The following is a 13,320-nucleotide window of genomic DNA, read 5'->3' as shown; positions in this document are numbered from 1 at the left end:
AGTTTTTAGAGTTTGTTGTTTGGGAAAGGTTTTGTAATTCTTATGTCAAGTTGTCAATAGTTTTCCAACTCTTTCTTCCATAATTCTTATTTCCTCCAATTTTTTCAAGTAATTCCCTTTATCTATACAAAGATTTATCTTCAAGCTCTTGCTTCACATTTTTTCTAGGAATTCTAGTTGAACTTGAGCTGTATTTTTTCGGACACATTGCTTAAGGATGTTCTGGAGTCGTTTTTTTCTGCATTTGGATGTTGAGAATCCATGTTACCAAAAATAGCTAGTTATGGTGGGATTCTTTTGTTTTTCCATTCTTCCTGACTTCAGACTTGATAATGGGGCTGAGCTTGGCCACATTTCTGAAGGGAAGCTGATCCTATTGCTTTCTTGATATATTGTATATTGTTATTCCAACTTTCAGTGCTCCCCAAGTGGCCTGATTACAGATGTCTGATTGTCAACCCTTTGGTCTGAACCCTGCAAGCAGGTTTGTATCTGTGCAAAAGTAAACTTCCAGACTTTGCCCATTTTAATGCCAGCTGGAAAGCTCTGTTGACTCAGAGCAGCAGAATTGTAGGCCTCCCTTTAATCTAGGATTTTCCATTTTTCTTCCACAGGCTAGGCTGAATACTGCTAGAAGATTTCATGTCTCCTAGTAAACTACACTTTTTTTGTATAAAAAAAATACCCTTTCTTCTTTTAATGTGATTTTCAAAAGTCTAGCTACATTATCATTATTTTTCATGCAAAGTGGAATCTTAATTGCAACATACTTCCAACTTTGTGTTGGAATTCAATATAAAAATGATTTGATCCATAGAAGTTTGCTTCATGGTAAACTTTTCTCATATATATTCTGAGGCAACAAGCCAGTACTGGAACAGTATTGAAATGTTAAATCACCAGCCTCCCTTTCCCCAAATTCCCCAAATTGTTAAATCAAACTATTTATACATAATCACAAAACTAATTCTTCTATTAAAATTTTTATGTTTGGATTTACACTATAAAATTAAAACATAAGTTATGCTATAAAGTTGTTACAATTAGCCTTAACAAATAATAATTGTAATATTTTATTGATCAAAATGAGTTGAATCCCAGGCAGTTTTTCTTGTAATATTTTCACCAAAAAAGCCATCCAAGAACAAAAGGGAATGATATCATTTTCCAAAGGAAAAACACACCAGGAATATTACTTGTTTTTAAGAGTGCTGCTCTATCTAAAAGGTGAAGTTCCTGTAGGTACCATGCCCTGTGATCACACATATCTAGGAAAGACTGAGTTTTTTTCAAAATTATTACCAAAAAAAAAAAAAAAAAAAGCTTTCAGGAGAAAAATGCTAAATGTTAAACTACATGTTACTGATATTTATCACTGATGTAGATCTCAATTTGTGGATTGGGAAAAAAATACTTTTGCCTGGTAGTAATTGTTTAAGAAGCATTATGATCCAATTCAATTCCTTTAAGTTATACCTATAGCTATATATTTCCATTTCTTAAATTAAAAGAAAACAGTACCACTTTAAAAATTTTAAGTACATTTTATTAACAACATATCCCTTTGATAAGATTACGTTTCAGGAGGCTTTTAATGCCCAGAGACATAAACTGTACACACTATACAAAAACCACCAAAAAAAAATCAAGGTGGGCAAAACCATTTGGGAACAAACCTTTTTGTTTAAATTATACACAGCTCAATGAAATATTCTTACAGAAAATATATAAATACTTTTTCTTTCTATGTTACAGGTATACAATATAAATCAGATTTCAATGTCTGTTCAGTGACCTACAAACACTAGAACCTCCAAATATGTAGCAGCGTATTACTAAATTAAAAAACAAGAAAAAAGAAAAGAAAAACCGCATGGGGAGGGAGAATAAGTTTGAGATTTTCACAATCCCTTCCCACTCTTTAAAACAATTAATTTACACCAATCTTTTACAATACAGCTTTAGGGTTACTGACAGACCAGTATTGCAACATTTTTTCAACTACATAGATGAAATGTTTTCCTTCCCTCCCCTTCCCCAGACTTTGCATTGTGCTAAATCAACCTATTCAGTGGCAAAATTGCAAGTTAAACTTTTTGGCATAAATTACATTTCTCAAATTAAATAGGTATTTTACAAAGGAAGTCAAGCAAAATGTGCAATTTATGCATGCTGTGGCATAGCTATCGATCTATCTACTTTATAAAAATAGTTCAAAGGAAAAAAAGTCCATGTTTCACAAACACACCTACTGTGAATGGATAGAACTCCCTGGAAACCAGGAATTTAAAAACAAAGGAAATTATTTGCGGCAATGTTTAAGTGTTCCAATTATTTGTTTTCATAAGCCTATTTGATTTCTCTGGTATGTACTAATAAGGAAACGTCACAGTAGTGAAATCAAAGTGTTTAATTAACAATGCATTTTGTATATATGGAAAGATGGGAGTGAAGTTCATATGACTGGAGATCTAACTTACATCATGGAAGATCTTTTCAATAACAAATATTCTCTCATTCCAAAAGGCTAATTCTCATTAAAATTTCTCTCATACAATTGATTTAAGAAATTCACTTTTTCCATGTTCATGTAATAACAGATTGTGCATCTAAAACAGAATTGGAAGCATTCAATACTACACTTTATCTCTCAGGGAAAAACCTTTTCCAAGGAAGTTTCCTAAGGCTATTCTTAAAGCAGGCTAATTTACAAAGCTTTTCTTATATAAATTAGCATGCAACAACTGCAGTTCGGTTAGATTAAAACAAAAGAAAACAAAAAAAAAAAAAAAAAAAAAAAAAAAAAGAAGTGTTAAATCTGTATTTATTGCTTAATGATAAGTGTGTGCTTTAAGGTATGCAAAATGTATCTTTTGAATGTTACTGAACAAAATTTTGCATTAAGTAGCAATAGATAATTCTACATAAGCTTCCCCATCATAGTTGAAGACTTTGCTATTATTACCATGCCCTGAAAAATTAGTCAAGCTCTGATTAAAGAGATGTAAATAAAGCTTTTGCTTGTAAATAATTGATCCGTTTATCTGATATACACACCTTTCTTTCTGAGGGTATTTTATTTAATAGTGCATAAGTGGCCTACAAATCTATTTTTTTAAATGCATATATTCTTTTTATCTTAGAGAATTTTACTGCACAAACAATATTTATAAGAACTTTGGGGGTGGAGACTGGAGATGCCTCTTGTATCCACCTAAACATAAATAGATAACAAAAATGTCAATGTTAAGATCTTTCAGATTATTATGAAAGCTCTGTATCTGATTTCCTTATTTATAACTATCTAAATCGGATCTAGTTACAAAAAGTTGATTAATTGCTCTTGAAACAAATTTTGCAATTGGAAATGACAATTCACTTTACAATATTAGAAATTCACAGTTTATAACCAGCACAACTGTCAAAATTCCTCCCAATTTTTTCAACAATTCTATTAGTGAGAGCAATACAATTTTATCTGGACTAAAATTTATTCTAAAAATTCCATATCTTGAAAAACTACAGTACTGACATTATTGTTGTAATCTATATTCTGGTAATATCTACTAATAAATGATTTTCTCAAATATTTTTTATTACCACTGACACCACTCCTAAACTTTTCAACTATGATTTTATTTTTTTAAACATCTACATTAAGCACTTGGCATAAGCATTTTCCATCATAAAAGGCTACCTTTGATATCAGTTCTCAAAGAATATTAAAAGCCCACCAATGAATCCAAATGTTAACCAAAGAGCACAATGATTTTTCTAAGAACAGACAGTTTATTTCCTTAGAACCTCAATGATAACCAGAGAACTACATGGTTTTCTCCAAACTAAATGCTATAAATAAAAATGACAAAGTTTATATTTCTTATAGAATACTGGTCAAAAACTGTTCAGATCACTAAATTATGCTTTAACTTCTGGGAAGAAAAAACAAACATGAGTTAATGGTTTAATTCATGAGGGCTTAAACCACAAATTTTATAGTCTATTCTAACTGAGGTAGTTTGAAACTACTGTCTAAAGCATAAGAATCCCATTTTGGGGAGGATCACTACATTATTTCCTTTGGAGTTTTTTAACCACTATTTGGTCTAACATTTCTGACAATTGGTTCTTTGGAGAATTAAATTTAATCTTTCAAGCCCAAAGACCAAGTCAACAGGCAAGTTTTTAAGTACTGTCAAAAATATTACAGAAACTCTTCGGGCTAATGATAAATGAAAAGTTGGCCAAATTATTTCTGCTTTTCCTTCGATTGGATTTTATGAGAGAAACTCAAGCCAAATTCTAGAAGAAGCAGTTGTAATCCTGCAGCTTTTCTGCTCTGATGTAAGTTGCTATACAGTGCACATAAAAACAATTCATTGAAGTGCAGTCCAAGAAGTGTTATGTAGTGAGATGAAGTGCTTCATCCCAACAAAACTTTCAGTGCCAGTAAATAAAATAGTTGTCCAACTGGGAAATTATAGGTGGGATTTACTTTCTAGTTCAAAGGGCTATTTACATACATCTCAAAGAAAAAATTGCTTAAAATCAAGATCTTCAATATATGGGGCCATGAATTAATGTCACAACTGTCAAAACTGACAGTAATTTTAAAAAATGATAAAACTGAATGGTCTTCAAAAAAAGTGTTCTAATTCAGTCCAGCTGGATTTTTTTTTTAATATAACATATGTATGTATATGTATGTGTGTGTGTGTATATATACATATATATATGTATATATATACACACATATATAAAACGATAATTCCTTTCAATCACAAGCATTCTAATGAAGATTTTCGTGCTAGTTTATATACAAATTTGCATATATGTAGTTAATTCCTGTAAAGATTTCCAGGTATCTTTAGATACATTAAAAAGTTTTTTTTTTTAAAAGGAAAAAAAAAAACCCTGCCCTCATCAACTTAGCAACATCACTAAGAATGTAATAGTCAATCGCTTTATTCTTAACTCATCTATCACTGCATTTAATTTGTGCAAAAAAATTTCAAAAAGAATACTGGTATAAAAATTAAAGTACTGCTGCTTCAAAATTTGGTATTTAAGGCTTTTCACTACAATTTTTATCATAAGTCTCATTTATTAAAGCAACATTTAAGGAAATATGGCTCTGCTTTTCCCATGGAATGTGGAAATATTCTACAAACCCAGTCTTCTCACAAGATTCAAATAATTTTCTTACATTTTTACACTGAAGTCAAATGTCAATAAATAATACTTGTTCAATTTCCCACTGAGAAAAATGGCATGTTAAGAATATGAAAATGAACAGAAATATGTAAAGACCAAATGACTTTATTTCAACTTAATTAAAATTATCTTGATTTAATTGGGAATTGTAGTGAAAAACCTTAACTGGTTCATATAACCTATAATAATACATTGCAACGAAATCTGAGAGACTGAAAATCAAAATAACCACTTGCAATTATAGTAATATTAAAATAAGTTAAAAGTCCCAGGTCTCTGAGGCTCTTCTTTCAGTCTGAGGTTACAAACCTCTCAAGTAGTGTTATAAACATTAAGAAAAATGAAGAAGGTCCAAAGTTAACTCCCAAATACCAGCTGTTACAGCACATCCCAGTGTGGAAGATGTGGCCTTTAGAATTGTGGATTCCTGGTATATATGAGTTAATTAACAAACAAGGCATCTTTCTATTTACTCTAAGAAGAATTCAGAATCAACCTGTAAAAGGGTGCTTCTTCATATTATCTTATTATTGTTCAACTCTCATTATGTTTTTAAAAATTAAAAAAAAAATCTGTATAGGTGTTCAGTGCTTGGCTCTCGCATACATTTGGTTGGTAAATTTAATTCATAAAACTGGTAATGAATGACATCCCCAAAAGACATATTTGGGGAGAAAAGTTTCTGCTGGGGAAAAAGAATATGCAGTTCATACTGTTCATGTACCAGGAACTACTGGAACAAGCTATAGGAGATACTCCTGTCTTTGTTGTCCAGTCAGTGAGGTTTTTCTGAGGATTTCAGGAAGTCCAAAGATATACACCATATTAAGATGAGGTCAGGATTCAGCTGATGTATCAATTATAGGTTGCTTTGGTGGAGTTGATAAGACAGCCTCTGCTTCTTCATGCATCTAGAAACAAAATAATAAACCATTAATAATTTCTGGTGTAATTGCCAGACAGGGAATTTTTATATTGGGGGGAGCCTTAAGGGTCCCACATGTAGAAGGAAAATGATGCAATGACAGCTGATATACATTTTTAAGCACCTGATGTGAGAAAAAAAGTCTAATAACCCCTGTGATACATATATCCTAGGCATTACTGATACATTCAAAAGGTCCCTAGGTCTTTTTACCTTAGAACAGTGCATATCAAAAAGGCTCTAGTTCCTTTCGTCCTCCTGAGTGTAAACAGTGGTACCTCACCTGTCATTCTCTGGACAGAAAAGTTAAAACTATTTATCATGTGTGATGTTTTGCCTCTTAGGGACCAAAACCACTAGCTGAAAAATTGTGAGGATGGTGACACTGATTAACAGATGTACTTTTTGTGCATACTACTGATGATTTGTATTATTATCAATAAACCTTACAAGCTTTGTTTCTATTCCTTGAGATCAAATAGTGGACTACCAGCTTTCATGTTTGCATCTAGAAAGAAAGTGAAAAAAAAATCCCTATTTTCAGTACTTCCCCAAATTACTTTGTATTTATTTATCTATTAATAAACTATATCCCTTCCCCCAAATATAAGTTCCCTGAGAATAAGAACTATTTTGTTTTGGTCTTTGCCCAGTTTTTAGCACTGTATTTTACAACAGTGGGTAATTAATAAATGCCCACAGTTTATTTAATTGAACATTTAAGAACTTTTGTTCATTGTTAGCATTGATAAAGTACAACTTCTATTTCTCCTTACTTGTAAAAACTGTACATCTTGAAATAACTCCTGTATGAATCTGCGAGATGGCAGTCGAAAAGTACAGTGTGATAACAAATAGGATACCTCAGAGTAGAGGCATATGTCATCAAATGCTTGAGGAAACTTCTCTTTAATTCTAAAATGAAAGAAAAGATTTGTTAAATGATAAAAATGTCAATTTATCATGACACCTTTTAAAATAAGTAGTTCCTAATTATAAAGAATTTTTCAAAGACATATACCTGTCATTGATTAAATACTGACTGTGATTAATTTTTTAAATGAATTAATTTTAACAGAAAAAGAGACCTCTCAGATTTTTTTTTAATGAGGAAAAAAATTACATTCAAACTTAGCATTGTTCTTAAGCCACTTTAGTTAGCTTCTTAAGTAGACTTCAACATCCTAAAAGAAAAAATTAAAGATGCTGATGTAACATCTTTGAATTTCCAACTTTTCATGCGGCATGATGTGATTTTGCCTTGGATAAAAGTTTTCTAAAAGTTTTGCAAACAAGTGGAAGGAGAGTTAAATTTAATCTATCAAGAATTTTGTAAAGCAATTAAAATTTTTTATTACAGTACCCCATTTCTTCTTGAAGACAGAAAAAATGTAAAAGCAGAATATTAGAAGTGAATTTTAATTTACTCACGTCAAAAGTCCTGTTTCATGACCTTTAGTTCCTACTGAACTACTCAAATTGATAACTAATCTTAGCACTTCTTTTCGAAGCAGTATACGGCACATCGGTGTATCATCTGGAATTGACTTGACTCCTGAAATTAAAATTATTTTTTTAAGGGTAAAGTTTAATGTATTTTCCACTTTTGGGAAAAGCTATTATAAGTCACAGTTGTATTCAGAATCATTTAATTGCCTCAGAGTGTTTCTTAATAGTAGTAAATTCCACAAAATCAATTAATATTCATATGGCACAAAAACCTTTATAATTATGCAACCCCCCCCCCAAAAAAAAGAGTGAAAATATAATACCTGCAAAAGTTTGGTATACTCATCAACTATTCAAACATTTAAATGTCTATCATGTGAAAAGCACCACCAGATTTTTTTTTAAATTGATAATTCTTGATTTCAAAGAGAAATGCTAATATACAAAAAAGAGTTTTAAATGATAAGCTCATGAAAGCATCAGAACCAAGAAGCAATGAAGTCTTTTAAAACTAGGAAATAATATAGTTAGCTTTCTATTTTAGGAAGATTATTTTGACTATTATATGAAGAATGGATGAAGTAGAGAAAGACTAAAGATAGTGAGAGCAGTTAGTTTATTATAAATATTACAAGAGATCTTTGAACCAGTGTGATATAGCAAGAAGAGACTGAATACAAAACATCTTACAGATGTAGAATCAACTGGACATGTCAAGTGATCAGATGTAGGGAAGAGTTACCTCAAAGGAATAACCATAAAGTAACTTAAGTAACTCACAAAACCTGACATCAAGAATGAAGACAGATTAAAAATTTTGCATAGAACTTCTCATACAAATGCTGTATATAATTATTTATTAAAATATAAAGTTGCTTTAATGCTTTTTTTCTCCTCACAGCTCTGCAAACTTACCTAGTACCAGTTCTGTACTCTTGGTGCTACTGGCTGAACCCTGGGATACAGCATCACTGCATCCTGAAATCCCAGAAAACTTTGAAGAAACGACATCGAGGTGATTGTGGATGCTCTGCCCACACCAATCAGAATATGGGATGTCTGAAAAGTCTGAAGAAAACAAACTACTTATTTAATTGAAGAAACTTTAGGATTTAGTCACGAAATCAAATGATAATCCTTCATAGCTAATTTACACAGGAAATTTATCTTTTCAATAAAATTATTTCTAAGAGTCGGGCTTGCTTTTAGTTCTTTACATTTTTTAATAAAACACACTCTGCTAAAGATCTGAAGAGCAAATGTAGATGACATAACTTACTTATTGAAACTTATTTCTCAAATATTAAGATGTTTAATAATTTACAAATTCCATTTCATGAGAAATACACTTTAAGACAACTGGTATAAAGGTTTTGCAAAAGTGAATGTTGAAAACTATCTTTGGATGTATTTGGAAAAATAAAATACTCTTAATTTAAAAGAAAAAAAGACAATTGGTATAAATGTGAGCTAAATGAACTGAGGGAGTATCAGTTTTTTTATATATACATTATTGCACTACATATGCATTTTCCTGAGCTATTATTTGATTGGAGACAAACTTTCTCTGCTCCCCCCTCCCCAATAAAAATCAATTAAAAGCCATGAATATCATTTATCCATTTCCTACTATCAACAAGGCACTTAGGAAATGAGAGGCCTTATGGAGTAGTAGATAATTAGCATAAGATCTAGGAAAATCTGGATTTCATTATGATCCCCTTTCTAAAACTAAATACTTCAGAAAGTTGCTTTGTCACACCCTCCCACCTCTTATAGAAAAGGACATTTTAAAATGAGAGCTTCCTACACAATGAAATCATAAGTTAAAACAAAACCAAACCAAACTCATACAAGACAATGTGTTGTTAGCTAGGAACACAAAGATGAATAAAAGGCATAGTTCTTGATCTAAAGCAGCTTATAATTGAATGAAGGAAAAAAGAGAGAAACATAAATATTCAAAAGGTGAATATTAGAACATTAAGTGACATATAATTTACATACCAATTATCTCTTAAAAATTTTAACCAAATCCAAATTTTGAAAAGTAAGCTGTTTCATCATGGATGTATATTAAAATGCTCTATGACTGCATATCTAACTTTTCACTACATGGTAGCCATGAACACTTTAGTTTTAAGTTCTACCTTACTTTCTGGGACTACCTCCAAATGGCTTCTGAGACTATTCAATCACTATATAGAGTGTTAAGATTTGAAAACAGAGCTTTCATTTCCCATATGTAAACTAAAGATCTTGCTGAATTTTATTAGGCTATCCTTTATGAAATGATTCCCTTTCTTCCTTAGTTCTGTTGTGAATTACAAGACTAACACAAATTTTTGAGTTTACAGTAAAATTAAGAGGGAGTTAAAAAGCTATGGGATGCCACCATTTAAAAGTAATGTGATTTATTGAATTATGAAAGAAAAAAATCATTCAAAAACTTGTACCTATTTCATGTCTTAGAGAAAAAGAGTTTACTTCAGAGAGCTCCCTTAACCTGAACAGAAATACTAACCTGTGTGAGTATAGGTTGAGTCCACTTGGTTATTGTGCTGGTAACCCAGAATCTGGATACAGACACAATAAAGACAATTATCATCTGTGTGCTCCTGTAGTCCCGTGTCTTCTGTATTTTCTAAAAACTGAGAAGCATCTGAATGGCTTGTATTCATTATTTCGGTGAGACTAATCTGCTGTCGGAGCATCTGAAATGGACTTTTTATAAGATCTCCAGTATCAGATGGAAGACCTACTCAGAGGCAAAAATAAAACACAATGAAAAAATGACATGAGAACTAAAAAATATTTTGATATAAGAAAAAACTTCTTTCCAAGTATCAATATTTCCAAGGCATTTCAAGTATTACTTTTTAAAGAAGGAAACTGACTTGTTTGCTTCAACATATTTGTTTGCAAAACTCTGGGAATAAGCATTTATAAATTTGAAATTAAGGTAACATAAAAAGAAAAACTCCTAGAATTATTAAAAGCTTATCCCTTCAAAAAATGTACATTTAAAACATGTGATTATAAATTATAACATATCTATCAAAAGTTATAAATAGAATAAATAATACTTATTACCTCCTGAATCAGATAGTACTCTCACAACACGATCATCACATGGAGGTACAGTTTTCTTCTGAAAATAAGGAATATCCTTTACCTAAAATTTTGAAATAAAATCTTAGGAACTGTCTCCAGAAAGAAAGTAACTTCTTAAAACAAATGATACTTTAAAAAGTTGCTTATTAGCACACAAATCTACAATTTAAATGAATATCATTCATAAATATAGCTTTTCAAAGATAAAAGGGACCTCTCCACTGTCATTTAGTTTTAACTACTATACTGCAAAATTTCCCTCAACTTCATATATGAAAACTGGCCAACAAGCTTCTATTTGAATAGCTCTTTAATTCCCAAAGTATCCTATTCCAAGCAAGAATAGATCTAATGGGTAAGATTATAGTGTTAAAATTGCAAAGTATTTCAGAGAACATCAAATTCAATTTCCTCACTTTCCAGAACTTGAGTTCCAGAGAGACAAAGGTATTTGACTAAGTGATCGAGGCTATAAGGTGCAGATCAAAAATGCTAATTCTGGTCCTCTCACATCCAGATGCTATGTTCTTTCTGGGTGTCATTCTACTTCCTCTATTCATAAAGCTGACAAGAGCAACCAAAATTCTTACATTCTACAAATTCTGATTGGCTACTGGGAAAAAAAATTATGCCTATCTAATATGAGAAGGTTCAGGTAAGATGATGGGATTCATGGCACTTGTGAAATCCTTAACCCAGTGTTATCCAAAGAGGCACTGGGAACTTCTGGATGTCTTAATAAAAAATAAATAAATAAACAAACAAACACATAACCCCCTTCTCCAACACAGTAAAGAATTTATATCAGACTAAAAAGCAGTAAGAATACAAAAGGAAAAAGAATATGTTATGGTTTGAGAGGATAAGGAAAAAGATATCCTAGAGGCACAGTGAAAGTATATTATTACATAGTAAGACAACTTCTACCTGAAAATTTCTTTCATCATGTAACTTAAAATGACAATTACAAAAAAATTAATATTGCTCTGAGTGCTATTTAAGGGGGAAAAAACACATTTATGAATGTACCTGGAATATTTCGTTGATGTCCACGGGAAGAGCAAGTCCAATGTAATCATCTGAGCTACCATAAGTAGCATTGGACACCATGGACCTAACTGAGGAGGAGCGTTGCAGTGTATTTTGATTAATAGGACTTAACAGATCTTCTTTATCTAATGAAGCATAACTTAAAGCTTTCATGAACCTAAAATACCATGAAGAATAAAAAAACACTGAATTAGTCTATTTATCATCTTAAATACACAAAGGAATTTGTACTTTTGCCTAAGTTTAACAAAAGATTTAAGAGGAAATGTAAAAATCTATCAAACTACTTGAGGTAGTTAAACAACACTAGATATTTCTAGTGTTTTATTTTTATGGATTAGCTACTTTATAATATGCTTATTTATAGTATTATTAGTATTTATTAAATATCCCAATAAGCTACCTAAAATAGCCTTAAGTGAAATCAAAAGATAGGTAATCATACTTCATGGCAATAAAGTTTTTACAAGTGAAGAGAACTAGATAATTCCCAGCTGCCAAATACTATTTTTACCTTTAATTCTTGAAACCTCTCAAAAGTCAGAATTGTAGTCTGGAGCCACACATCACTAGCACATAAAACAAAGTAATTTAAGAGACTACTTGGGGGTTCATAGATCTAAGGATACCTTTACCAATAACTGTACAAAACACAATATTTATGAACAATAAGAACAATAACTTTCTAATAACTATTACTGCTATGCCACTTTAAGGTTTTCAAAGTTTTACAAACATCATCCTAGCCTCACAACAATTTTGAGAAGTAGTATTATTCCCATTTTTTCAATAAAGTAATTGAAACAGACAAAGGTTGAATCATTTGCTCAGGATCATTCAACTATTAAGTGTTTTGAATCTGGATTTCTCAGGTCTTCTTTACACTAGGCCTAGTGCTCTATTCACTGAATTACCTGCTGTCTTAAAATCTTTTAATTATTTTCTCACAAAATTTCTAGTATAGTAGAAGTCAACTAAAATCTTTCATGATTTATATAATAAATAATACTATTAAAAGCCCTATTCAATAAACATATATTAACAACCAACTATATGAAAGATACCATAACAGGAGCTAAGAATAAATGAGCAAACTTTAAAAACAGTCCTTACTCTCAAAGAGCTTACAGTCTAATAGAGGCAAATGATGTCTGCAAAGACAAGTCTGAGTAAAGTTGCCTAGAACCTCAAAATATGAAAAGATCTTCCAATCTCAATGATCTTCCACCTAATTCAACCTACATCCAAATAATATTCTTTACCACATATACAATAAATCTTCTTGGATACAAATACCAATGGAAAGAAAGCAAAATTAAAGCAATTGGTTATGTTTTTTTCTGCCTTTCCAAGGGGCTCAAAAACCTAACACTGAGTTTATTTTGCAACATCATTATAGCTCATTTATATAGCACTTTACATTGTTGACACAGTTTTAGATTTTCATAACAACTCAGAAATAGTATTATTCCAATTTCACAAACGGAAAACAGAGGCTGAGATGTAACATGACTTGTGCAAAATCTACTATGTGCAAAATAGCAGAACTAGGACTTAAATCTAAAGTT

General features: G+C 31.1%; 1 protein-coding gene across 5 annotated transcripts in view; it reads right to left on the bottom strand.

Moving 5' to 3' along the window:
• Positions 1 to 1,524: 1,524 nt before the first annotated feature.
• The window catches only part of RICTOR (RPTOR independent companion of MTOR complex 2), a 129,587-nt gene continuing 117,791 nt past the window's right edge, over positions 1,525 to 13,320 (bottom strand). For 3 of the 5 annotated variants that reach the window (XM_074282616.1, XM_074282620.1, XM_074282619.1), the window contains 7 exons: positions 11,732 to 11,909; positions 10,679 to 10,763; positions 10,113 to 10,346; positions 8,504 to 8,656; positions 7,571 to 7,694; positions 6,916 to 7,054; positions 1,525 to 6,125 (listed from right to left, as the gene is read on the bottom strand). In XM_074282616.1, coding sequence (XP_074138717.1) covers positions 6,051 to 6,125; positions 6,916 to 7,054; positions 7,571 to 7,694; positions 8,504 to 8,656; positions 10,113 to 10,346; positions 10,679 to 10,763; positions 11,732 to 11,909 — 988 coding nt within the window. In that variant the 3' untranslated portion in view covers positions 1,525 to 6,050. The remainder of the gene's footprint in view (positions 6,126 to 6,915; positions 7,055 to 7,570; positions 7,695 to 8,503; positions 8,657 to 10,112; positions 10,347 to 10,678; positions 10,764 to 11,731; positions 11,910 to 13,320) is intronic. The other 2 variants (XM_074282617.1, XM_074282621.1) reach the window with 1 other exon arrangement.

The sequence above is a fragment of the Sminthopsis crassicaudata genome, chromosome 1 (assembly GCF_048593235.1).
Source record: "Sminthopsis crassicaudata isolate SCR6 chromosome 1, ASM4859323v1, whole genome shotgun sequence".
Classification (NCBI taxonomy): Eukaryota; Metazoa; Chordata; class Mammalia; order Dasyuromorphia; family Dasyuridae; genus Sminthopsis; species Sminthopsis crassicaudata.
The sequence above is the reverse complement of the archived record's forward strand: the minus strand, read 5'-3'. Positions and strand labels throughout refer to the sequence as shown.